Source organism: Gobius niger, assembly GCF_951799975.1.
Source record: "Gobius niger genome assembly, chromosome: 2".
Taxonomy (NCBI): Eukaryota; Metazoa; Chordata; class Actinopteri; order Gobiiformes; family Gobiidae; genus Gobius; species Gobius niger.
Window position 1 is genome coordinate 27,520,778 of NC_136853.1, and position 27,512 is coordinate 27,548,289.

The 27,512-nt window shown below is 40.6% G+C and overlaps 2 protein-coding genes across 2 annotated transcripts; both read left to right on the top strand.

Annotated features, from left to right (window-relative positions):
* Positions 1 to 553: 553 nt before the first annotated feature.
* mvb12ba (multivesicular body subunit 12Ba) lies at positions 554 to 6,291 on the top strand. Its single transcript, XM_079551387.1, has 10 exons — positions 554 to 784; positions 2,443 to 2,564; positions 2,634 to 2,741; positions 2,842 to 2,938; positions 3,061 to 3,190; positions 3,280 to 3,414; positions 3,538 to 3,632; positions 3,975 to 4,030; positions 4,104 to 4,163; positions 5,488 to 6,291. The coding sequence occupies exons 2-10, from the start codon at positions 2,454 to 2,456 to the stop codon at positions 5,572 to 5,574; spliced, it is 879 nt and encodes a 292-aa protein (XP_079407513.1). The 5' UTR covers positions 554 to 784; positions 2,443 to 2,453; the 3' UTR covers positions 5,575 to 6,291.
* A 4,795-nt stretch (positions 6,292 to 11,086) lies between these two features.
* On the top strand, positions 11,087 to 26,918 carry LOC306959838 (LIM homeobox transcription factor 1-beta.1-like). Its single transcript, XM_079552065.1, has 8 exons — positions 11,087 to 11,365; positions 11,895 to 12,081; positions 23,900 to 24,123; positions 24,203 to 24,378; positions 24,878 to 24,955; positions 25,085 to 25,151; positions 25,723 to 25,869; positions 26,762 to 26,918. Exons 1-8 carry the CDS (start codon positions 11,299 to 11,301, stop codon positions 26,914 to 26,916), a joined length of 1,101 nt encoding a protein of 366 aa, XP_079408191.1. The 5' UTR covers positions 11,087 to 11,298; the 3' UTR covers positions 26,917 to 26,918.
* Positions 26,919 to 27,512: the final 594 nt, after the last annotated feature.

Sequence of the window (27,512 nt, forward strand, 5' to 3'; positions counted from 1 at the left end):
TGTTACTTTTTCTGATAATTTTTACATTTTGTTAATAATTTGACCTTCTCTTTCTCTGATGTTTTTAGTCATTTGTTTGCTTATTGCAATGGCTACCTGTCTAATTTGGAATGTTATAAGTTCCCAATACTGTCTGTATTCATTGACCATCCTTGCTTGACTCCAATATTGTACAATGATTTCTCGCGCTGTTGTTTGAAATTCTAGATTAAGGTTGCATTTAGTTTCCAGTAGTCGTTATTAGTTTTACTTTTCTTGATGCTCATTCTATTTTTTATGGAGATACAGTAGCTTCATGACCAGTGACGACAGCAGTTTATGGCTGTTGATTCCACGTTTTCCTGTAAATCAAATTATATTAACCAACAATCTATGATTGCAAGGTTTTCCCCTTATTACTCCACATATATATTCTGTCTGAGAGGTATTCCAGGTCCAGGTTGTTGCATAAGTTGTCTAGCTCATTTTCGTTCTTTTAATAATGCAGCTGGCTCCAAAAACCCAAAAGTCAAACTGCTAGCATGAAGGGCTTCAGTTAGCCCGCGGTGAACGCTCGCTCCCTCTGTCCATTCTTAACTTTACAGTCGATGGTTAACCCATTACACGCCCGCTTTTCCATACGCTCTGATCCGCAGCTCCAGCAACAACCACAATGTAATGTGCCTCTAATGCATGTGTGCTTTGATATACTTTATCATGGTATGTGAGCAGAGCTAAAGATTTGTGCTGGTGTGACGAGGAAAGGTACACAAATCAACGCAGAAAACAAGAAGACTCGCTGTGGGTAAGTGAGTGCTAGCAGGGTGTTAGCATTGACGATGTTACTGCTCGAGCTTTTGCCCAATAGTCCTCTTACTGTCATCCACGTTTGAAATAGAGTTTATCAAACTACTTTAATGTCCGATGTTGAAAAGGGACTGAATCTTTGGAATCATCGTCAGTACCAGTTTCTTTGAAAGAATGAGTCTTCAAGTTAGCCTTTAGCTTCATCGTGCTAACTGGATAGCGTCCCCGCATACAGAAACCTCTGTTGTTATTACGAAGTCGAAGGAAGCCTTCTTCTGATCAAAATACATCATGCTAAATGTTCCTGTTCGCTAGCCTGCATCATGTCTGTATGTGATTATTGCTAAAGTGGGATTATTTCATGCAGGAACAAACCACTAACTAAAAATGTTCAAGATCTAAAAAATATTGATTTATTTCCCAACGATGAAACTGTGAACAATGAGTTTAATTTGCTTTAAACGCTTTGGTTTTATTTGATATAAGTCTCAATGTTGAAATGATTGGTCATAGGACCCACTAGCCAGAAAAAGTATTTCAAAGAAATATTCATCCCATCTGCAATAAATCATGAACAAGCAGCACCAGAAATGTGTAAATTGTGATTTAATGTTTGAATGATTAATTGGTACAGGTGTGAAAAGGCATGCAGTCTGTTTTGATATGTAATAGTGCACATTCAAAATAGAAGTCAACCTCTGCAGCCTCTGTAGATTCATGTTCTCACTTTGAGCCACATCTTTCTCTAAGTGCTGTGGTTGTCAAGGAGCTGCTATGCAATGAATCTGCTGGGGTTTTTTGCAACCGTCTCATTACTATGCAGCTTTGGGACAGATTTTGTTGGACTGTGCTTTGTATTAAGCCTGGGTCTTTTTAAGGTATTGAAAGTTAATCCCAATGGCGTCACAGCCAATAAGATTAACACTTGTTTGGATTGGTTTTCTGTGTATCATACTTAACTTGTCACACCTAACTTTTGTAATGTTTACGTGTCATTTATTCTGGGCTTAAAATCCTGCACTGTTGTGCAAAGCATCACCATGGGAGTCTGTCCAGCCCACTTATTGTGCCAGGTATAAAGTCTACTGTCTGTGTTTAGGAACGCAGAATCAAGCCCAAGTCAAGTCAGTGAAATCCTTTGCCAGCTCCCTGCTGTTAGCATTTGGTGCAGCTGCTAGTCCTGTAGTGACTGTTGAATTCTTTGTGCACATCTGGCCCTGACATCTGTGGCTCTTCCTTTCATTGATGTTCACAAAGTGAGAGGGCCTTAGGGGTGTGGTCTTGTTGACTTTCATTTGCAATGCAGTAAAAATGTATTGTCAATTGTATTTTGACATTCACCAGGCTGGCACCAAGAGCTTTGCTCCCTCCCTTCAGTGTCGCCTGCTTTCATTCAGCATTTACATACTTTTTAAGCTCTTACTCTCAATCTGTAATATTTATCCCACAGTGAGTTAAACACTGTCCTGAGAGAAGGAGAACTGACTGATGGTCACTTTGCAGCGCTGATATCACAATGCTGGGCTCTCCGTGCTTCAGAAACATGATCAATAGCCTAATTCAGAAAGTGTTTCTATGTGTGCCTCGGGCCACATCGATGATATTAACGAGATAGTATGAGGTCTAGTTCCTTTCATGTTGGTGGTCTATTTGCAGAGCTCACAAAGATGCCTGAGGTTCGGGACCTTTCTGAGGCTCTTCCGGAGATGCCCATGGATCCCATCACTGGAGTCGGAGTTGTTGCGTCGAGAAATCGAGCGCCCACTGGATATGATGTGGTACGGACAGATTTAGAGTTCCTGACTGGGTCTGTTTCAGTGTTTTCAACACCACTCTTTATTGAATAGGTCGCCAACACCACTGATGGCCTTGACGCTGATTTGTGGAAAGACGGTCTTTTTAAGTCCAAGGTGACCCGCTACCTCTGCTTCACAAGAGTCTTTTCGAAGGAAAATGTAAGTACACTAACTTTTTGTGCACAATAATCTTTTTTCTCATTGTATATTGTAATTTATTACAGATTATGTTTTAAATGAGTATGTATTGTGCCTTTAGAGCCATTTAGGCAATGTTCTTGTGGACATGAAGCTTATTGACATAAAAGACACTCTCCCTGTGGGCTTCATTCCCATACAAGAAACAGTGGACACACGTAAGTTGTAGAAATAAGGATTTTTTGTCAATATTATAAGAATATGATTAACTTAACAAGTTTAATTGTAATATGTTAATTTACAAGTTAATTTTGAGTGACTAAGATTGTGCCTGTTACAGAGGAACAAGCCTTTCGGAAAAGAAGACTTTGCATCAAGTTTATTCCCAGAGACTCCACGGAAGCTGCCATTTGTGACATCCGCATCCTTGGACGCTCCAAGCAAGCTCCCCCACAGTATACATTTATAGGGTAAGAGGCTGAGGTGGATTTCTTGCAAAATGTGATATAAATAATACGTAAGTGGAATAAGAATTTTATTTACTGTTGTACTATGACAGCGAGCTGAACAATATGGGAATCTGGTATCGCATGGGCAACGTACCCCGGGCGCAGGACTCTACAAACACTAACAACGTTCAGAATGTGAACTCCACCTCCAACACTGCCCCTGTCCCCACGGCTCCAATGCCCAAGTATGTCCTCTCTCTTATAATAAAACTGTAGTTCTGACATTTTGGACCATCTTTGATAAAAAAGACATCTTCTAGCTTACAGAATGACATTGTTTTTTTTTACATTGTTGTTTCTTTTTTCAGACACATTTCAATGACACTTCCTGCCAGTTTCAGAGGAAAGAACACAACAAGACCAGATTATGAACACCAAAACTCCAATCTTTACGCCATCTCAGGTTAGAAACATGATATACTATTAGCCAAGTTGTTATGTCATGGCATTGCCAAAAACACACCCTTTCTTTCATTCATGCACATTTCATGGACGCGGTGCAAATAGTCAGGAAAATGTGCAGTTAAGGAACAAGATGTGTGCAAAGTAATTGTAAATCGGGGCAAAAGTTTATTTCGGAGATAAGTTATGGGATAAAGCTAATACGGGTACCTCCTGATGAAGCCAGTTACCACATTAAGTCACTGAAGGACGTGTATAAGTGACGCGTGGCCTTGACAGTGAAGTTTGAATTGTGAAAAAGCTCTATCAGTTGTTATTTCATATCGAATGTTCTGTCTTTCAGCAATGGACGGTGTTCCTTTCATGATCTCTGAGAAGTTTGCCTGCGCCTCATCTGATGTAAGTTAGACCCCGCCCCGAACAATGTCCCATCAAAACTAGTCAATTTTAACTTTTGTTTTTCTTTGTTCAGTTACAACAGGTGGATCTGATGGGCATTACCATTAAGTCATTGGCTGAGATCGAGAAAGAGGTGAGCTGGTTTAGTATTAATGCTCTCCAAACAATTGTTTTGTCAAGCAGTTTCACTGTCTTTGCCTGGAGGTCAAGAAAAGTGTGTTGGGGAAAACGGTTACATTCTTATACCACCAGAGGGCAGAGTGTTCCTCCATTTTGTCTGCTGAGACTATGGAGTGACATGCAATCCTAGTAAAATAAATTATTCTAAACACTTATTGTTTATTAGTATAGTACCATTCTGTATCTTTTATAATTAATTAAGAGGCAAAAGTTTAGAAATGTATAGTTCTAATGTGTTTAGCATTTTATGTGTAGACCATGGGGACTATGGGAAACACTGATGTACTTAGGGAGTTTTTTCTATACACCAATTTCTAAGATTGTGGTAGTTTTATGTTATATTTATTTAAAGGAACAGGCCACCGTTTTTCCATACTGAGATATGTTCTCACCTGAGCTTAGATGAGTTGATACATACCTTTCCTGGAAGAGCTTGGTCGCTTCAAATTTCACCCCGTTTGGAGCCATAGGTATTGGCTTGTTGCACGGTATGGCTATGCTAGTTCCTCTGACCTGAAGTTGTGAGCGCCAGTACTTCCTGTCTGTATTCTTTTCCTGGAATAATAATAATCATATTTTCTAAAGATTACGTTGTGGGCAGTGAGTTCCCGGTAGATGATCATTTACTGTGTGTTCAAATCTTGATGTAGGATGTAACAAGTTCAGAGGAGACACCTGTGAACGTAAAGGATTGATAGTTTGTCTTGAAGCTAAAGGCTAGCATGCTACATAAAAAAATAATAATAAAAGGCACTATTTCAAATTGTATAATGCATGAAATTAATCTTAGCCTTTAGCTTCAAGACAAACTTACTGATCTTTATAAACATAGACGTCTCCTCCACTGAAATATTTACTGTACAGCAACTCGTAAACCTGCAGTAAGTCATCATCTACCAGGAACTCACTGTCCACCACAGAATCTCTAGGAAATACGATGATTCAAACGGGTCGAAGCTAATCTTAATGGAATTTAATACGAACCGGAAGTACTAGCGCCCACAACTTCAGCTCAGAGGAACTAGCGCAGCCACATTGTGCAACAAGCCAATATGCTGGGAGAGGCCAAATGCTAACGATATCCTTTTTGCGAGACTGAGGGCACGCACAAAGACCAGACAGGTACGCATCAACTCGTCTGAGCTCGGGTAAGAACATATCTCAGTATGGAAAAAACGTGGCCTGTTCTTTTAACCCATAGTAACTCCTTTATGCCTCACCATTGTTAGATGTTGGGTTATTTGGGTTGTTACATTTTGCGTATTTCCTTTCCGCAGTATGACTACAGTTTCCGCACGGAGCACAGTGCAGCGGCCCGTCTCCCTCCCAGTCCCACACGGACCTCGCTCAGCTCTGAGGCCTAAACCTGCTCCTAATCCGTCCAGAACTACGGCTCACACCAGCGAGAGAAAACTCAACTACTGAGGTCCCACATAACCACTCATAAGTATGAACAAGGAGAGTGCTGGTGTGACGCTGGTATTTCAAACTTGCAGGAGGCCTTACCACCAAAACTGAAAAAGACAGTAAAGGGTTTGACTCCAGTCCTTAAACCACTAAGAATATTGCTACGGTATTTGTGATCCACTGTGATTAAGTACCATCCATATCCAAGACTTTTGCCGCATCAAAAGCAAAAACACACGGCCACATTTGAGCCGAGATGTGCATCAGGTGAACATTTACAAACTAACAAAAAAAAAATCCTGGTCCCAACAAATGTCACACTTCAAAGGTTTGTTCGACCTCTTAATCGTTGCTGTTACTGTATTATACTCGTGAGAATGTGAGTACGCTTTGTTTTGGGGATCCGACGTGTGCGACAAACCACTCCTCCAATGAGCCAGCTGCTTTCTACAGAACCACTGTTTCACTATGGGGTTCAAAGCATGTCCCTGGACCTTAGGCCTTCTCAAAAAATCTTGGTGATCATAGTATCCAAGCAGCTGCAGCTATTGCGGCGTCATAATCGCTCATTTAGCCGCTGTCCATTTTTATTTATCGGCCGGTTCAGGTGGCCATCAGAAAGTGTTGAGAGTACACTTATTTTTATGTTACTATCGAGTCAGTATTCAGTTAGACATGAACAAAATTAGTCCATTGTGTTTTACTGTGTGTGTTTACTCGGTCTATATATCACTATATTTATCTAATTTTAGCTGTTTGCAATGATTGAGTTTGTCTGTCTTTACAAAACTCGTGTAGAGTCATTGATTTATTAACCACGCTTTTCCATATTGGACACACTTATATGTCGAACGATACCACTTGGTAACTCTAGTTACTAATGCATTACTGCGACTTCGAGCTATTCACGTTTTGTCCGTCTTGGTTCATATAACATGCACACTGCACAGACAGAAATCACTTGACGTTACACCTGTAGTAGTACATCCCTCCAGTCGTGCTGTTGTGTTAACCGTGAAGTTGTGTGTGTGTCTGTGTGTGTTTGTGTGTGTGTGTGGCAGCTCAAAACAGCCCAACGGACTAATGATCACATTGATTGCCCATTTTACATATTTTATTTGTCACGTTTATGTTCTAATTTATTAGAGATTTTACTCTTGAACCCACCATTTTTGTATGTTTGAACTAAGATGTCATTTGCACTGCTAATATAGAGTTCGAGATGAAATGTTACAAGTTCACTGTTACCATGGAAACCTGCCATGTTGTGGGTACTAGCAAGCGTTAGCTAAAAACAGTACAAAAAGTGGGATAAAACTGCTGGTAAATACATCTAACGCGCAGTAGTGTCCAAATGTTTCAATGTAAACAATTATCTTTTCAAATCTCCATATGTTTATTGTGGAAAAAGGGCCTTGATGTTTCGCATTATGACCTCATGATCCTGAACTCTATAGGTCAATACATATACAGCTGTAATGTGTGTCTTGTGATAATCTACAGTAATAATTTCTCATGTTTACTGCTTTACAGTTTTGCAATTACAAAAGTAATGTGTGCAAAAACAACCTGGTTCACTTCTGATGCTTGATGTGGCTGCGGCATGCTCGCTAATCCAGTCCAAAAGTCATGTTTATGGTCAAACTTGTCTCCATTTCAAAATACTGTATCTACACGGCAGGAGTGGAGTTTGTGTATTAAACTGAAATGAGCTGGAAAATTACTCCCAGGTTGTCTTTTTATGAGGGGAAGTGTTTTTTATGGAGAACATTTGGGATAAAACATTACAATCCCATGTTTCTCTTTTAACTTGACAACACGAGTCAGTTAACGGCCTGTTCGTCTGACAGTGACTTTATGAAGTTCAGTCCAGTGCACGAGTGTAATGGAAACTAGCGTTTATCACCAACAGCAGTTCACGGTGTGACCTCCCCCACATTTCGGCTGCGCAATTAATCGAAATCGGAAATTCAACTTGAATCTCCGTTATTGTTGTGGAGCTTTTCTAATCGTGAGGTCTTCAGCCGATGCTGTGGAAGAAACGCCGCCTGGGTTGGAGTTTAGAGGAGCTGAGGTTTCTGTGTAATAAATGCCATTACAGTGAATAGCATTGTTTGGGTGGGGTTCATTTAAAATGTGTATATTGTCTGTGCATACGTTGTGATTGTTACAGCTATATTGATATGTTCTTAATATATGGAGATCGATCAATTTATTGGTAAATGGTCTCAACTTATAGCACTTTTCCACCGATATTAGACTCAAAGCGGAAAGGAACCACTCACCCATCCACACTCTCATTCATACACCAATGTACGCAGAACGCACATGTAGATTGAAGTGTGTTGCCCAAGGACACAGTGACAATGTGCATCATTGGGAGGCGGGATTCGAGTCATGAGACGACGATCGTCCAGACCTAAAAAAAAAAAACAGAGGACAATGCTAAACCTTCCAGTCTGCGATGCTCATCTTTGCCATGTTTTTAGACTCCGTCTCAATCCAAGATCCAAACATATGTTTGTTATATTTTGTGATTAAGAGAGTAACAGTTCTGACCCAGAACATTTTCTGTTTATGTCACTGTTGTAAAACTACACCTCACACAATGACAGTGGGGAGTGAAAGTTTAGGCAACAATGATCACATTTCTGTTCATTTGGGAAAAATCCTTTTTTTCACTTTTTACATTTTCAAAATATTGCAAAGGGAAAAGATCTTGGGCAGCGTACAGAGTTGAGGTCAGGGGACTGTGAAGACCATGGCAAAGCCTTTGGGCTACACCTCTTCATGTAATCTATCGTGGATTTTGAAATGTGATGAGGATCATTGCCCATTTGCTTTTTAACTTCAGCTTTTTCACAGATGCTTTAACCTTTTTCTCAAGAATTTGTACTTTATTGAATCTTTTCTTCGTTCTTACCCATGAAACGTTCCTTGTGCCACTGGCTGCAATACAACCCCAAAGGATGATCCATCTCCAGGATTAACAGTTAGATGTATGTGCTTTTTTCCCCAATTCTGTGCATTCTGTCTTCTTCAATTGGACCTTTGCTTACTCCGGCCTAAAAGTTCTACAATGGCAAGGGTTTAAGCATAACATTTAGACAAGCCTCGTGCCTTTTGGAGACCAAAATGTGAGGTTTAAATATTTGAGGATAGACGTCCAACGAGCAGTGCGCAGAAGACACAAAATCTCTCAGAGCTGTGAAACTTGCCACATGTAAATTGAAAATGTGAAAGATGAAAATGAAACCTGATTTTGTTTGAATTGTAATGTTAATGTCTCTTCTGTACAAAGAAGGTTAAGTCTGTCGTTGTCAAACATCAGACCATTTACCATCTAAAAAATATACTTGATCCCAACCAGGGCTAGAAAATTGACACTAAAAGTGAGAACCACCGGCTTAAGTTCCAGTAATATAAAGAAGACACTGTGTTACAAACCTCGTGTCAGCTTCTATTTTCCCTTGAACGCGTCAGTCATTGACGTCTGTCTTTATGGACCACACAGGTTTCTAGTTAGCTCTAAGTTTATTTAGCCACTGAGTCTAATTCAGCGGGCTCTGTTCTTTAACCACAAGGGCCACTTTTAGGAGCTTGTTTTTCCACAAACTTAGATGTTTATATTTTCTTACAAGTGCTTTATAGACGTGACAGTCATGTGTGGGCCATGTGTCATCAAAGACATGTCAGTGTTTATAGTGTTGATCTGGGTTCCTTTAAGTCCCTCACAGAAGGTTGGCTGCAGTGCAGTACATTGGAGAGATCAAACAGCCCCCACACCCGCACGCGCACACATTAGTCTTTCAATTCCGTGATATAAGATTCATGTTCTGTGCTCTGTTTGCTTTCATATCCTCCTCCCGTATCATCACTGCTCACGCACTAGACCTACAGTTTCCACGGTCCGTCGGAGAGATCTGTCTTTTGGCCACTAGGGGTCAGGATTGGTCCCGGTTTTAGTTGCAGCAATCAAAATCTGATAGCAAATCTATAGCCCGCCCGCCTATATTTGAACTTTGAACAGTTTCTTGCTTTTTCAGAATAAAACGCGCTCACATGTTGCCCCTTGTAACACTTTACCAATCTGTAGCCATTACATTAACCAATACTGTAGGCACTAACCGTCCATCTCCTCTTCAAGCCTCAAATTACCTCTGGTGAGAAAAGAAACCTTCGATCATTACATAGAACAGGGGCTCTCAAACTTTTCACACCAAGAGCCAAAACATATGTGACCTTTCCAAATAGGCTTACACCTATAGGCTACACCCACATATACACCAGGTCTAACAGACCTATATTAGATTCAGTTGAACTAGAAAGACTTCTTACCGTAATACATTAATAAGGTATAGATAAATAAAAAATATCTCTATTTAAAATGAATAAAGTCTGAGTTTGCAGATACCAAAAGCTTACATCCGTGTATAGTCCAGGCACGTGCAGTGCGGACCAAGAGTGCCACGCTCCTTATACAGACGTGAACTCTTTTACGGCCCCTGCGCTTGCACTGTTCAAGATATGATATTTTAGCCAAACAAATTCATGAAATGAACAAAGCTAAAGCCTTGGGCCTAGGCTGACGATTTAAAGTCCTGAAAAGGCGTCATGCTGTATAGGCCTATACAGGCATTGTGCATATTTCCATCTTTAATTTCCCGTTAATAAAAGAGCATTTAGGCTCTATATTCCGATGTGAACGGCGCTCAAACAAAAGGGGAGACAGCTGATGAATGGGCTACGTCTGGTTATTGCGCCTGAGCTGAAAGAGGCCTGGGCGCTCATGATCAATATCGCACTCCGGATATCGTCCCCGCTCATTCTGTTCGTTTACAATAATGTGATCTCAAACTGCGATTAAAACACTATTGAGGCCTAGTGCATTCGGCAGCCAAATGTTTGCGGAACATCCGAACATTAAAATAGGAGATCTTTCGTGCGTCTTTGTGTTGTGAATCATTATTTTTTTCAAACAAGCTGTAGGCCTACTTTGTGTTGTCTCTCCCCTGATTTATTCATTTTGGTGATTGGGATTTCTCTCATGGTAGCCTCGGCTGCACCTGCTATAGCTAAACAGGCCTCTTGTGTCTGGGCTCAGTGTGGTACAATATTCTGTTTTGGAAACTAGCTTAGATAACACCGGGGTCTTCCTTGTTCATTTCACATTACATATGGTTTATTTCTCACTTTTCGACTCATTTAACATGCCAGGGAAAATTCATAAACCGCACACGGAGCTAAAGGCTATGGGCGTCTATTATTTGGTGATTTTGAAATGGGCCTAAATGGCAACTTTGCACTGAGATAAAAATAATTAACCAAATATCCATCTCACCATAATCTGGTATAGGCTCATAAGAAGTGAAGGAGGTGGGACTACCGCGCTACAGGCCAATAACAGTGCGGGAACATCAAAGGGGCGAGGTCCTACCCTCCTGCACTAAACAGAAACGGTGGCAGTGCGATGGCACAGCGCGTTCCTCTCGCGCGGACTCCTCTGGATGTAGCCGCGCAGTGGAGCCCGGGACTCTCCTGGTGCGGCAAACAGACTGCGCACTTCGCTGCACAGTAGCTACGACTTAGGACACTTACACAGCAGCCTTTAGGTGCTGCCAGAGATATCTGTGTATAAAACCACATAAGGGCGCGTGGAGGTCAGCGCTCTACGATTCAAGATGCTCAACTTCATTAAAGTGGAGGAGTGTGTGCGCACCGAGACCAGGTCCCCAGGCATCAAGACAGGTACGTCAACAACAAAAAGTGGAGGACCCTTTACATTTTAAAAATGCATCTGCAAATATATGGGGAAATTCAAATGGCCCACACTTGTAGCTTATCTAATTTTAAAGTTTATAAACGGAACATAATGCATGCTTTTGACTTTCTCATTTTGCGCGAATCGGTTCATTTTGAAACCTTTGGATTAGCCCACGTCTTCTGTTGGTATGAATTGGACAAACACCTATAGCTTATTTAAAAAATAAAAATAATAATAATAATAATAATAATAATAATAATAAACGAATATTGTTAGTGTCTTCAGAAGCAAATATATCACAAGGCAAAATGTTATATTTTTATAGCCTATATGAAAACAATAAACGAGGTATTTAAGACATAATTAACAATTCTTAAAAGCCCAAAAAAAATTCACCATCGAATATAAATGAGGCAAGAGCATAATTATTTTATTACGGTGTTGATCCACTGAGTCCAGTGATGCTATTGGTGTGTCATATAAGTATAATTGACACATTCTGCTGTTTTACAGACGGGGGCTCTCCACAAAAGGCCGTGTGTCTCGGCTGCTCGTGTCTCATCTCGGACCGTTTCCTGATGCGCGTCAACGGCGCGTTCTGGCACGAGCGGTGCCTACAGTGCGCCGCGTGCCAGCAGCCGCTCACCGCCACCTGCTACTTCCGGGACACCAAACTCTACTGCAAGAGCGACTACCAACAGTGAGTGCAGCGCACTTGTACACAGACCCAAGGTGTTTCATTGTTTGAGAAATGAACTCGCCTGAAAGGGCGGGATGACGTGTGCGCAAAAATCCTCTCATCATCACCTCACAAAACACGTTTATTGTTTATTGCGTGAATATTTTTGATCACATTATGGACCTATAGGCCTTTTGTATATAGTCTCTGTCACAGAAATACTTAGATAACACATTAATATCAAATAATATCCCACAAATGGAAATGCTGGATAAATTGTTTAAAATCTTTGTCAATCTTTGCCTCAGGAATTATCGCCTTCTAGCCGCTTTTTAGTTGTAAAGTGAATAAATTAGTGACATTAACAATTTTTGTTTTAAGTTTTGTGTGAACACGTTGTACAGATAAAGCCAAAGGTATGTCCTATATGGTCTTGTTGCATGTGCATTATGCTAATTTGCGAGGTCCCTTTCAGAGATTTGGCTTTGTGTTGTGCTGGAATATAACGGGAAAGACACGTGGAAGCTGAAAGTCAAATAATGACCCATTAAAATATATATTTCATAGATTGTGTCAGTGCCAGAGTGATCAGAGTCAGCCCACCCCGAGTCAGATCTGATTGAGGACAATGCTTGGTCAAATAAAAAGTCATGGCACATTTGCAGTAGAATATTTCAGGCCTCTGCAGTTTGTTTTTCCCCACAGGTTCACTCTCTATTATTGATAACTATTGATTTAAACACACTCTTTGGGTTGTGAGCCCAGTTGTGTACCGTCACCGTGCTTTTGTCAGTTTTGGGGTGAACATCAGTCACTTTAGAGACACTGTCCTAAATGGGACTGCTTTGCAAACCCGTATGTTTTTGAAGGTGGTCCTAATGTGCTCTTCGAGTGACTGCCTTATGGGATTAGAAGAATAAAATTAATTTACAGTGTGCCAATAGATCGTACGGGTAAGGGTAACCATAGTAACAGTTGTAACATTAGTGTAAACAATGCAAAATAAAAGTGCTGTATGGATCGGACATTATGGACATTATGATTGAACATTGTTTTCAATTCCAAAACTCGAGGTCCGTTTTGTGTAAAAGCATTGCTTTGTTATATTTTGTTATCGTTTAGCTGTCATTGTGATAGAAATTATGTTCCGTTTTTGTAGCTTTGTTTTTATGAGGCTTGAAGGAGCTGAGTATCAATCACTGGTCAGACCTCTTTGAGCCCGTCTGCTCCTGGACACAGTGGGACGTCCAGACTGCAAATACGCCTCACCTTCCGAGGAGTGCTGCCTGGACATTCAGATAGAGCAGTGGAGCCAGCAGGAACCCCTTAGAGAGCTGTGGTGTTTGGGTATGGCAGCTGATCAACACTTATGCTCAGGGCTACAAAAACATGCTTGGTGACCACTGCACATATAGGGTTACAGTGAAGCCGCAGGTTGTCCTTACCCCACAGTATGTGCAGTCAACTCAGCTCTGTGATTGATGCAAACAGTCCCGTGACCCCATCCTGACTTCAAACACGAGGCAGGATGATTAAATATTATGTCTTTAGGAATAAAAAGACATGACTTTCCAGCCCAATGAAGCGTGTTTTTAAATGTAGCTAGACATTTTTGTTACGTAAAGAGCCATTGAGGCACCGTTCAAAGACAATCAATTGTCGCGTGCGGCTCTGAGAGCGCGGTACATGAAGGCGTTTATGGAATGAATTCATAATGAGCTGCGGGATCAAAGGGTGAGTGAAGCCAAACCAGGAGCCGCGGCCCCAGCGTGGGGCCACACAGTCCAGCCCTCCACGTTTTAGGCTCTAGACAGAGTTTGTTAAATTCATTCTTTTTATTGCAGCTGACAAGACCATAGGAAAATAAGGAGCCGAGTGTAAATGTAGTAAAACAATAGCGTCGAGGGACATTGTGGTGTGGACACTCCTATTTTAAAGTGTTTTGCTCAGACTTTGCTTGTGATGTTTTGTTTCACGCTCTATAGTCGTAGAACATTAAGTTGCCAGTGCTCTGCTTGGTCAACAATATAACTTTATAGATGTTCCAACTTAAACCTATAAATTGTCCTATTGAGCCGACCGCCTCAAATCTGCAAAATACTACATGTTTTACAAGGCACAACTATACATTTTATCTGATTCGTTGCTCAACAAACTTGTGAAGTGCTAGCTTGTTTTTTTCAAGGTTTAGACTCTTGTGCACTGAACTTGTCCAATTGAAATGAGTCTAACAGCCTTCAACAAGGGGGTTTGATAATAAAGCAGTTATAACAGTTTTATTTGGTCTGGAATAATGGCGACTTGCAACAATAGTATCATAGAATATACACAGTTGGCTTGTAGGAGGACAAAACTGACCTCAAACCTCAAACAAATACATCCACATAGGTTATTATTCTTTCTTTTTTTCCTTTTTTAAATTCTTTTAATTCAAGATTATCATTTTTTTTTTTAAACAACAACAATAATAATGCTAATAATAAATTAAAGCCACACCACGTAGAATTTTACCCAATAAATAACATGATGAAATTGTTTTGTGGTTAGGTTCAAAATACCCCAGAAACTGATCCCATATCGAATCGAATGAAAATCGTATATACTTTCCCTTTGAACGTACTTCATTACGTCATTTAATAAAATAATATAGGTTGGAGGATTTTTTTTTTATTCCACTTAAATAATATCAGTCTTCTAGATAACAATGAAACTAATTTGATGACTGTTTTCTGCTTGTTGCTAAGATTATCCGTAACTAGGGGTGCTCCAAAAAGTGCAGGCACCGGGTCCGGGTGTAACTGTGTCCCACAAGCATCAGTAAGCTGTTATGTTAGGACAGTTCCAGAAAGTGTGAGCCAGTGAAGCCTGTTCCTGGCCGGTCACAAACTGTGTTCGCCTCATGGAACATTTTGGAAAGCCGTACTTTGGAGAGGTGTAGCCTGAGCAGAACTTTGAATCGGAGGAGCCCATGACGAGCACAGACTGAAGACGAGTGCACGTTGTCTTGAGCTTTAGTCCATTGAAATGCAGTGATGTTTATTCCAATGTCCTGTTGCCAAGCTTCTTTTCGATGATCAATGGAAGGTCTTTCAAAAGTATAGTATTCATGTCTGAGCTGGGAGGCTGAGGAGGCAAAGACGGGAACATTGATTTAACAAAACTATGGATTTGTAAATATAAAAAAAAAAAAATCTGCATTAGCGATTTGATATTTCTGACGCAACTGATCAAAAGATGTTTTCTAATTTACAGTATAAGAGACTTCAAGACCTTTGACTTTGGGAGTCGTTGTCCTGAAGGAAGAATAAATCAATGCTTGTAACGCGGTAGTAGGACAACTCTGACTCTCCATCTCAACCCAGTCAGCTCCCTTTGAATTACACCAGAAAGACAGAGATCAGAAGAAGAAGAAGATCTTTACACAAAACTCTTTACATTAGACAATTGTACATTGACTCCATATTGCAGATCAGATATTACACGACCAGTAATAGAATCTGAATTGAGGCAATCCCATTCCACCAAGTTCTTTTGGTCTTTATAAAAAAAAAAAGGTTTCTTAATCCTAGGCATCTTTTTGTTCCAAATGAATTGAGAAATGAAACTGTCCAGTTTAGTAAAAAAGGCTTTAGTAATAAAAACAAGGATATGCATTGAAACAAAAATTAAAATTCTTCCCGCTAGAGAAACTGGGAGATTGACCCATTTGTCCAAATTCTGTTTTGTTTGCTCGTACATTGTCATGAAATTATGTTTAAAAAGACCAGAAAATCCTTGTGTAAAGTGAATCCCTAGATACTTAAATTTGGTTGAAATAGGAAATGGAGCTAAATATGGTATTAGATTGTTGGGCTGAACGGCTGATCAAAAAAAAAAAATGGTTCTACATCCTGATCCAAAATCTTTTTAAACAGACATAATAACTTGGAGAGTATAATAAATCATCAGTGTGCAGTGAAACCTTATGCCCTGTTGTTCCCCTAAATATGCCAGAGTATCCTTTAAATATTCTTAATGTAATTGCCAATGGCGGTTATTATTCTTTCTAATAGGACATTGCTAATTCTTCCTTTGCCAGTTTGACCATTTTCATTAGCGATCTGGCACCTTTTGCTTTATTTGAAACGACAGTGATTTGTATTTCCAATCATAGATTTAACCGAGTTCAAAGTCACTCAGTCATAAATGTGTGTTTCTTTTGGTGGCAGATTGTCCTTGGCAGACTCGGGCGCCCCTGAGCACCACACAGCCAAATGTAGTTTACACTGGCAAAAATGTCCATATTTGCATTCGCTGTGTAATCTGATGATGATTCCTCTGTCCTCTCTCTGCTCTCCGCTCAGATACATGTTTGCCAGTCTGTAATTGGCCCAGTGTCTCTCTCCTCTATTCTCTGCCTTAATCGCTCAGTCGCTGCAGTGGGACTCTCTTGGGACTCGAGCTGGCATTTAGGGAGCTGAGGCGACAGTCGACTCCCAGGGCTCATCCAAAACCTGGCTGCTCCAAGCTGTCCATGATTCTAATGGAGAAGTCTGCGAGGGTGGAGAGGTTCACTGCACACACGTCTGCATGGGATTGTAACGGTCCTTCTGCCTTTTGATATTGGTCAAGTATGACATAATATGTATAGACAGTCAGACTTTCCTTTGGACTCTTTAGGCTCGACCAATCAGAGCACACATCTGACAGTCCCACTCATCTGGAAAGTAAAATCCACTTTCATTTTGCTCATAGACTTTAAAGTTTAAAATAATGATGGAAGCTAGGCAGCCCATACAATTTTTATTTGAAACTTTAAATAGTTTTTGTGGAATTTGTACAGACGACAAACACTGCCAAGACAATAAACAAACAAACAAATGAATGTCCATAGAACAGACAAATATTCAACTAAAAAGTGTGCTGCTCACCAGAAGTTTGGGCAGGCAGTGAGTGAGCACATTCAGCTTGTAAAAAAAAAAAAAACTGGACTTGAACATGGTGCCAAACCACATTTGGGGCATCCTCTGCATTTGTCTGTCTCAGACAAGTGTTTTGTGCCTTTTGAGGACGGGATGGAACTGTTCTCTCATACATGGCCTCCTTCAGTCTGTCAAATGACTGCGGCTCTTTATCAAACATGCATGTGTCCTTGTGCTCTAAAGAGTAAAGGTTTCATCTTAACCTTGGATGTCGGCACAGGATCATTTTGTTTATTATATGGAGAGGACATTTGAGAGCAATTGTGGGACTGATGTGATTCAGTGTTGTGTATGAACAGGGAAAACACAGAGAACTTGTTACTATGTTACAGCAAGATTCACAATAGACTTAGGTCGTCCAATCCTTAGGTAGAATTCTTAGGTACAATTGGACGACCACAGAAAACATTAATATCTTTAGCGCAAGGGCACAGTACTAGGCATAAACTGAAAGACTGCCAATGGCACTTAGCTTTATCTGTTACAATCAGGGCTGGACTGGCCATAATAATAATAATAATAATAATGATAATAATAATAATAAAAATAATACTACATTCTATTTAAAAGGACCTTTCAGAACACCCAAGGACACTGTACAATGGACACATTAAAAACATTAAACAGTAGAGCAACCGAATAAAACAGAGTACAACATTGAGAAGTTGAGCACCGGGAGTTTTGCTCATGTGCTGACGTACTTTTGGGCCAGTCAGCTGAGTGAACAGGCCTTTACTCCACCACATCGTTGTACAGTCGAAACACACGGCTTGTCGAGTTGCACTGAGTGGTGTTGCTGTGCATGTGCAGAACGATCAGCACATTTTCGAACGATCTTGCATTTTTCATTTACAACTGTTTTTACTGTACACTGTTCCGTTCCTTTTTCCTTTTCCACTGAATCTGCTGCTGCGGCGTCTGCAATGAAATGAACTGATTTTATAATGTACTTTAATGTATTATGTATTTTATTTTTATCAAATTTCTGCCATCCCGGCACGGTATAGGGTTTTTCTATTCTGTAATCAAAGTACCATAAGGTTAGGTTTAGGCCTAAATTATGTGAAATTATGTCATAAAAAGTTTAAACGCATTTCACACACGAAGCTAGCACTGGGAAGTGGAACTTTCAGTGCCGCTCGATGTTATACTGGTCTGGGCCCAAAAGTCCCGGGACGATTTTTTTCTGCCAGTCCAGTCCTGGTCACTCAGTGGTGGACGAAACACTAATATATAAAGCACATCAAATAAATAGGCAACACAAACAGGAAGTAGATAATAACTCGCCTGTTCAATAGATGCTCCCTTTTTATATGCGATGTAGCACCTCCTTTCTGTATAGTGTTTAATATCAGACCATGTCCCAAAGCTTTGTGTGTGTATGATCTCAGCATCTGAACACAGACTACAGTACAGGTTTTGAGGACCTGAGACCAAATAGGGCTGGGTTTGTTATAAACTTAGTAGACAAAGCTAAAAAAGAAAATAATTGTGAAAGTAATTAACTTGCATGTGTCACTTATCCCATATAGGAATGATTAAGAACTGAATCTAAACAACTGAACAATTCTGGACAAAAATTAAAATATGGCGCTACTCTATATTTATTATATGGTCCACATAAAAGGGGATTTATTGATCTCCATTATTAGTTGTATTTTGCGGTGTATGAATGATAAGTGGAGCGCAGATTTGATAAAGTCACGTGCTACAGATACAAACAGTTACCTCGTTCTGCCATTTGGTACCACTGTGATTTAAAGTAGCTTGGGGAGATCATTTAAGACTATTTAAATATGCTTAGCAAACAAATATGCCTATTTTTAAAGCTGCATGTTTTTGACAGTTGGGAGAATAAAGCTTGTACACTCAGTGCCAACTACCAGACCAATAAATACTGTGCCTTTTCATTCAGTGAACATCATTTAAACTGCTTTGTTGCTCACAAGTAAGTTAGTGTTTTATTTGTCATTGTTCAATTGTACAACAAAATTGCATCCAGGTGTTGGTTAAGTCCTAAGCGCCGCCATTTTGGGCCAACCAGCATGTTTTTGAGGGTAGGGGAAACCTGGAGCACCAAGACGAAATCTGGCTCCTGGTTTTGTCCCTGTTTCAGAGCGTGGTGTCCTGCACTGGTCAGCTCATCCTCCTTCCTCTTCCTGCTGCGCAGCTCCCTCTGCTCTCCTTTTGTTGTTTTCTGTAGCACCTCTTGTGACGCCTCCACTGTGCTGCACGTGTGGGGGCTCTTGGTGCCACTTCAGTGTTTCAGAAGCTCATAAGCTATCTGGGTAAGCTGGGTCCTTCATGGCCAATACGGACTCCCGGCAGTTAAAATCCACTGAACTCCACAAAAACACAGCAAAGATGTACAAAAGTGTTCAGTAAAACAATGTGGAACACAGAAACTACATATGCAGTTTGCAGATAAAGGCAAAAACACAAATATCTTTTATGTTCTAACTTCTTTACCATTGTGAGGTAGAACTAGTGAATTTGCATGAACCTTTTTTAGATGCACTTTTATCTCACTGTATTGAATGTGGAGCAATAAGTAATGAGCTTGTCTTTAATGGTTTAACAAACATGGAGGGACTTTACGGCACACGTCCTGCAGCACAGAGCTCTGGGCTGATGGGGGTGCAGGCAGGGTTCCTTTGATGACAGTTGTCCTGTGTTTACATCTTTATATATACACTTAACTGCAGAAGTTGTGTGATAAATGACTTGTGAAAAAACAACGACATGGAAAGGTTCTGCCTTTCTATAGGTAGAGAGTACGAATAGCAGAATATAGAGAAGCAATGTAAAAAGTTGCATATATGATTAATATGGTTATGGTAATGATTAGCTCCTCTTGGCGATGCAGCTGCTCCAGTGCTTGGTTCGTAAGTCAGTAGTTACAGGAACACATTTGGCCAAAACATCATTTAACAAAACATGTTGAGAAATCCTCTAAAATAGTTCCCAGATCAACACTGTAGAGATGGGGATCAGATTAAGCAATAATGAGTTCATCATCATACTAGTAGTCTATTTATGCCAAATATAAAATTGCAGATCGGGCGGATTCATTGTTATAAACGTAGAAAATAAATGTTTTGTTGCTGACTGTAGACAGCCGTGTCCTTTGATCTACAAACATATACCAACGTCATTGAAAAGTAAACAAGAGAGTCATGAAGCAGCATGTTCAATTGCGTGTCACAAACTGTGTCCAAACGCTTTTATGCAAACAATAATAGTAATGCATTCAGTATTTTGCATTTTTTAATTTGCTTATTCATTCCCGAAACTTCCCGAAACACAAGTCTTTACTCATTTGGTGAAGACACACAGCTCATTGATTTAGATACAATTAAAAAAAAATAATGACAGTCTCCCCAGTTTAATGACCCTTTTGGGGCCAGAGTCGGCGGTCATTTGACGCCAAATGTGTGTTCATGTGTGCGTGCGTGCGTGCGTGTGCGTGCGTGCGTGCGTGCGTGCGTGTGTGTGTGTGTGTGTGTGTGTGTGTGTGCGTGCGTGCGTGCGTGTGTGTGTGATGATGGGACAGCCACAGGGGAAATAAAGTGTGCCTTGCCACTCGCTCTCTCATCAATGTCAATTCAAGAAAAACTCTCAAATCTGCAGTGAACCTTAGAGGTTTCTCAGTCTGTTACTTTTACTCAGGCTGTTACTTTTGCTCAGTCTGTTACTTTTGCTCAGTCTGTTACTTTTGCTCAGTCTGTTACTTTTGCTCAGTCTGTTACTTTTGCTCAGTCTGTTACTTTTACTGGCTTTGAAACTATGGCATTAGAATAATGCTTTAAGTCATATTCGCTGAAGTACAGTCAGGTCCCGGGATTAGGTTGGAGGGTAATATGCATCTCTGCAGATGTGAAACGCTAACATAGGATAAATTGTATGGGTTTGTACTTACATAAAGTGGGAAAACGTTTAGTTTTCTGGTGTAGCCTTTGTGCTGGTCCCGAGTCTAGTCGTGAAAAACAACACGCTGTGGAAAATCCAATAAGAAAAACTCACCATGTGTTATTCAGCTGTGAACTGTACTGGATATATTTGGTTACATCTTTTTCTATGAAGCCATGTTTGCCAACTGTGATTTATGCAAAAAAGTAATCATTTATTTCATAAACGTGAAAGTTTCAGGAGAATACAGAGACATATATTTCGATTCTGGTACTTTGACGATACTTGGTTTACGATACTGATACTTTTTTCTGACACCTTTACTAAAATAGAATCCAGAACCAGAACACAGAGCAATAATATTAATTTATTCCATAAACTCTTCATTTTAGATTTGTATCATTTATTTGAGCTGAAACAACCAAGTAACTTCCTTTAATTCTGTCCCAGCTTCAAAACTTCATCATCCACCTTCCCTTTTAGTTCAAATTGTATTGTTTCCAATTGAACATGTTTCATTCCATCATGTAACAAATGAATATAGGTTGGAGGATTTTTTTTTTTATTCCAATTTAATAGGATCAGTCTTCTAGATAGCACTAAAACAAATTTGACAACTGTTTTCTGCTTGTTCGTAAGATTAGCAGTTCCACAAACATCAGACATCCATTAAAACATTTTAGTCCAGTAAATTGTTATGTTCCAGTAAACGTATGTTAGGAAAGTTCCAGAAAGTGTGAGCGAGTGAAGACAGTTCCTGATCATAAGCTGTGTTATTGCTTAGGATTTCTGCTAAAAATATTTACTATTTACTTCTTAAGAAATCAAGCCTGTATCAGTAATGTATGACAAGTTAGACCTGGTTGGTGATAGGAGACAGACTTTTATTTGTAGATTGTAAGTTATAAACATATAGTAAAAGTTCGGAAGAGCGGGCAAAAGATTTACTGAAGATGGAGTAACGTAATTGTACTCAGGAGTAAGAAAAAGTAGCTGGTGGAAATAAAGGAGGCCTGCGGAATAAATCAAAGTTAGTTACAGCTCTGCCTTTTCAGTGTTGTTCTTCTTGGGTTGTTGTCATAGGAACCACACTCTTGTCTTTCTCATATATGCTTTGGGTCTATGCCTGGTAGCTTTCTGTTTGTCAGCGGGCCAAAAAACTTGCATAATTAGGCGTACTGTATTTGAGTGCGACGATGAGAATGAGGGTTGCGAGGACATTCAAATTCGATTGTTTTCGCGAGTTGTCGTCGGTGCACCTACATATTTGACTTGTGTAAGTAGTTCACATAACAGACGTCCTTCCTTTTACACATTTATCCAGACTTGGGACCGGCGCAATAACCCACTTCTGACCCTTTACGCTTGTGCCCTTTAACATCATCCACGTGATTCAAATTTTTGGCTTCAGACCCAGCCGATTGGTTCCCTAAACTCACAAATGACTCACATTTGACCCGAGAAACGATCTTGCGACGGCCTCCCGGAGAGACTTTCACTTTCTCTGTGGGAAACACGACTTCAGACTTTGTTCTGGTTTGTGTCCAAGGTATTTCCACAGCCAAGATGTGATAGTGCCTCATCTGCCAAACGCTGCCAGTTCACTGCAATTTTACCACACTGAAGTCTGCAAACACATTCCATTTTTCTTTATTTGACACGTTTTTTAAGGCTCTTCTTTCTACACAAGACCAAATAAGTAGATTAATAACATTAGCCTTTGAAGACAAGAATGTTTACAAAGCAGCTGCATTTGAAACTATCAAAACTATTTCAGGTAATAGCACATTTTCAAACTTTAAAACACACATCCAAAGACTAATGGATCGCTCTCATTCACTGATGAAGTCTCGCAGGTCTATAAAGGCCTTGATCTGATTGATCTGCACCGCCCAGTCCACAAACCGAGTCCCGCACTGACTTCTTGAGCTTTGGCTAAGCAAACAGCGCAGCCCTTCTCCCTCGATCCAGCTTTTATTTTCTTGTGCCTCCTTCACAATAATCTGTTGATTATTCCTGCTAATTAAAACTCCAACAAGCTGCCACCCAAAGCCTTTACCCCCCTCCTCAGCCCCCAGCCTCCTCCTTTAGGTCAGCGCCGTCCCAGAGGAGGCCGAACAAACAAGCGCGGAGTGAAGGAACACACACAGACTGTTTTCACGGCTTCATCCTCTCTAATCCTCCGCCTCTACAGCACTGTTAATCCGCCGGAGCACTCAGAGGGACAGGGCGGCCGGCCAGGGGGTCAAGGAGGCTCCTCCAGAGATGTGGTGGTCCCCGCCTGGGTACAGGACTTTAGAGCAAACATTCACACACATACAGAGCTAAAGAATGGCCGAAGTGTGGGAGAAAAACAGGGGGGGATAGTTTGAGCCTTGGAAGACGACGGGACAACAGCAACTCAGCAACAAATTGGAAGTTTAGATTCAGAACCAACACATTAGACCAGCGACAATGTTAAATGCTCCATGAAGAAAAATGAAATTGATTGCCATGTTTTATGTGGAGCCCAGAATAGATTTAGCTGCGGTAATAAGGGGATCCGTATTGAAGATAAAGGTTTTATTTCTATTGACTTTTCTAAAACATTGTATCTCTATTTTTACTGCCTCGTTGCCAACATTTCTGCTAATTCCTCTTATAAATTTTTTTTCATTTTCATTTTTCATCTGCAGACATGAACTTCTTTTTTTGTTTTTTATGAATTCTCGCAAGCAGGATCAAGCCCAGCAAACTCATTGGGCTGACTTTCCTTCGTCTTTTGCTCTATTCTTTCAGAGTTTTCATTGAGCCACTTTTTCAGATGCTCACATCATTTGTTCTTATCTCATGTCCTCTTCACGGTTATCCAGTCACAAACGTGCGTGGATAGAGCTTTTCAAAGAACCCCTTTATTCCTGAAAACACACAAACAATAGCACCTGCATGTGAGCACCATAATGACTACGATGTGTGTGCCTTCTCTTCAGGCTGGTGCGGACTAAATGCAGTGGTTGCCTGGAGCATGTCTCTCCCTCGGAGCTGGTGATGCGAGCTCTGGACAGAGTTTACCACCTGAGCTGCTTCTGCTGCTGCGTCTGTGAGCGGCAGCTGTGTAAAGGAGACCAGTTTGTGCTGAAAGGCGCACAGTTGCTCTGTAAATGCCACTACGAGAGGGACGTCAGCACGACCAGCCCCGTCAACTCGGACTCAGGCAAGGCCACGGCGACAGAGGCAGTTCTGCCCATCACTCTAACGTTTTACTGTCAACATGTTCTTTACTCACACGGCAGATAAGAGTGAGGGTGAGGAGGACGTGAAGTCAGATGTTAAATGTTCTGAAGATATGGGGAAATGCACTGATGACAAGGATCCACGGCGACCGAAAAGACCACGCACTATCCTCACCACTCAGCAGAGGAGGGCCTTCAAGGCTTCCTTTGAGGTTTCCTCCAAACCCTGTCGAAAGGTTATTCCAACATTCAAATAGAAATCTGGGCTGTCACGATAATTACTATATCGACTTATCGTTCAATAAATAACAAATAAACAATATATTTTTGGGCTCGATATTTATCATCTGTACATTTATTAGCATTTCTCCCAATTTTTTCTTTGTAACACTTTGATTTCTAACGGAAGCAAACTGAGGCACGTTATATTTCATGTTTATTGCAGCTTGTGGGGTATTTTAGGATATGATAATGTACTTTTAGGTTTACTGTCATTTTTATGCCTGAGAGTTGACAGCATCTAGTATCGTTAGAGTCAATAATATCATTTATCGTGATACTTTCCTGCCTCAATATATAAAATTTGTTATCGTGACAGGCCTACATGTACCTACGAGTACATTTACATTGTAGTTGTGGTTCAAACAATGAAATATAATCTGAAATGTCACAAAAAGACGATTGTGACTACTGAGCGATGCTGTGTTTGAGTTTTGAACACGTCCCTGTGCACAGGTGAGAGAGACACTGGCAGCAGAGACTGGTCTCAGCGTCCGAGTCGTACAAGTCTGGTTTCAAAACCAGAGAGCCAAGGTCAGCGCCTGGATTTCCCTCCTTGATTCGTAAACATTGTCACGATTACTTGTCGCCCCCCAAAATCAGATAAAAGAGCCAGTGCCAGTATCCTGTTTGTGGGTGTGTTGACTCTGCGATTTATTTCAGATGAAGAAGTTAGCACGAAGACAACAGCAGCAACAGGAGCAGCACAACACGCAGACGCTCGGACCAGGTCAGGAGTTTGCTGCTTTTGTTCGATGCCTTTGGATTCTAAACATAGATTTTATTTTGCAGGTACAAATCATTTATTGCACAGCTTGAAATGTTACTGTAATTATGAAAACAATAGAGTAAAGTGAGTATGTAAATTTAAGGGTCACATTTTTGTTTCCTCTTCTTCTGATGTGAAGTGTCAGCCACGGCTTCTTGCCACCGTGGTCTCACTGTGGATGTGAGCAGTCAGTTTAGATAAGTGGCTCAGCACTTTGGCAAGCACTGCCTTTATCTGTTCTGGGATTCCCAGCATGTCAATATTGGCATAGCAGTGGGCTTTTATTATAGGGAGGCTGCGGCTGCTAACCCAAACTTACAAGGCTGCTTTGGTTAAACGCACTGTTGGACAAGATTTCTAATACAGGAAGTCTCTAAGCATTCTTATTTTATCTTCTATTTTAATTGTATGATCACACTCTGGCTCCATGGCCGAATCTGCTTGCCCTAAAGCGTTACATTTACAAACCAATGAGTCGTGTTGATATTTTAATGCATTGACATTTCTACCTGGGTTCTGATAACTGTTGCAGAGGTGATGTCTGGCTGCATGGAGAGTCTGCTCTCATCGTTCTCCCGAGGAGCGCATGTGCTGGGCCTGGACCACAGCAGCTACAGCAGCGAGTATCAGCAGGGACTGACCCCTCCGCAGATGCCCGGGGACCACATGCACCCATACGGTCAATTTTACACACAACTCAAACTCTAACTCAGCTGAACAAGCCTCACAATAGACCCTTTAGAACCTCTTACCCCCCGCCCCCCCCCCTCCACGCCTTAACCGAGTGCATTTTCTGCAGTTCAGCTTCACCCAAATCTAAAGAAGCTTCTGGACTGGAGGCCAGAGTAACGCCTCATTTGAAAGCGAAGACCTACAAAACTCTGTCTCTTTTATTTTCTTCTTGTTTTTGTCTTTTTATATTTCTTCTTTGTTTCCTTGCTTTTTGACTCTTTTTATCGTGGTTTCATCATGTTTTTGTCACTTTTCCGTTGCTCTTTTGTGGCTGTTTTTTGGGGTTTTTCATCCATTTTTTATCATGTTTTTGTCACTTGTTTATTGTGTTTTTGTCGTTCTTTTGTCGCTTTTTTTGTCACTTTTTTGTTGTATTTTCATCCTCGTTTTTGTTGCCTTCGTTCAAGAAGCTTTTAGACTTGGGCAATGCCAAACTGGAGAAAAGGTTCAGGTGGGGGTTAAAGGAACAGGCCACCATTTTTACATACCGAGATATGTTCTTACCTGATCTTAGACGAGTTGATGTGTACCTGTCTGGTCTATGTGCGTCCCCTCAGTCACGCAAAACGACAAAAGATGTTGTCAGCAATTGGCCTCTCCCAGTATATTCCTATAGCTCCAAACAGGATGAAGTTAGAAGCGACCAAGCTCTTCCACAGGCACAAAGACCAGACAGGTATGAATCAACTTGTCTAAGCTCAGGTAAGAACATATCGAAAAACGGTGGCCTGTTCCTTTAAGAGGTTAGCAGTAAAGTTGGTAATCCATTTGATTCTAAACTAAATGATATTGCCTGTGTTATCATTTTTGTTAAACTCGTCTGTCCTCTCCGTCCTCAGGCTGCGACGCCATGTTCCACGACTTTGACAGTGACACGTCTCTAACGAGTTTGAGCGACTCTTTGATGACCACCCCCGACGTGACCGTGCAGGGTCAGACTGGAAACCCTATAGACCACCTGTACTCAATGCACAGCTCCTACTTTGCCTCATGAGGTGACACATCTGGCGAGCGATGTGAGAAATACATTTGTAGATACGTTTTTGTACAGTAATTCAAGCTAATCTATTGCTTATTTTTACCGAGAAACAAAGCCAAATTTGTGACTTTTGTGAGACTACTTTTTTTGTAAAGGTTCTCAACAGGACAACAGCAATATGCATTTAAATGAAACAATAATGAAAATGTATAGTCACTGTTGTTCTTGTTCTGGAAAGTTATTTATTTCTTATTTTATTTTAATTTCAAAATGTGAAGAGTAAAACATGTCACAATCCATTGTTTCTGTATTTATCTTGGTGTCGTGATGGGCAACTGATGTTATTTATTTTTTACTTCTCCATTTATTTTTTTCTATTTGAATTTTGTATATAGAGTATGTTCAATAAAATGATTTTTTACAAACCTTTCTTTTGTGTTTGGGCCAAACCGAAGGTATGGGGAAAGAAATAAAAACTAGTCTTAAAGCAGTACTAAGTAACTCATGCCCCTAGGCTGTAAATACTGTTTAAGTGGTGCTAGCCCGCAGTTAGCTTTGCCCGTTAGCCTGTTAGCTTCTTTGTAATTCCATTATTGTGTATTGGGGCCTCT

Excerpts from the sequence above, each read along its gene's own strand:
- mvb12ba (XM_079551387.1), top strand. The coding sequence starts at position 2,454 with ATGCCTGAGGTTCGGGACCTTTCTGAGGCTCTTCCGGAGATGCCCATG. Across the intron at positions 3,415-3,537 it reads CCCACGGCTCCAATGCCCAA|ACACATTTCAATGACACTTC; the intron begins GTATGTCCTCTC and ends TTCTTTTTTCAG. Across the intron at positions 3,633-3,974 it reads CAATCTTTACGCCATCTCAG|CAATGGACGGTGTTCCTTTC; the intron begins GTTAGAAACATG and ends TCTGTCTTTCAG.
- LOC306959838 (XM_079552065.1), top strand. The coding sequence starts at position 11,299 with ATGCTCAACTTCATTAAAGTGGAGGAGTGTGTGCGCACCGAGACCAGG. Across the intron at positions 12,082-23,899 it reads TGCAAGAGCGACTACCAACA|GCTGGTGCGGACTAAATGCA; the intron begins GTGAGTGCAGCG and ends CCTTCTCTTCAG. Across the intron at positions 25,870-26,761 it reads GGACCACATGCACCCATACG|GCTGCGACGCCATGTTCCAC; the intron begins GTCAATTTTACA and ends CTCCGTCCTCAG.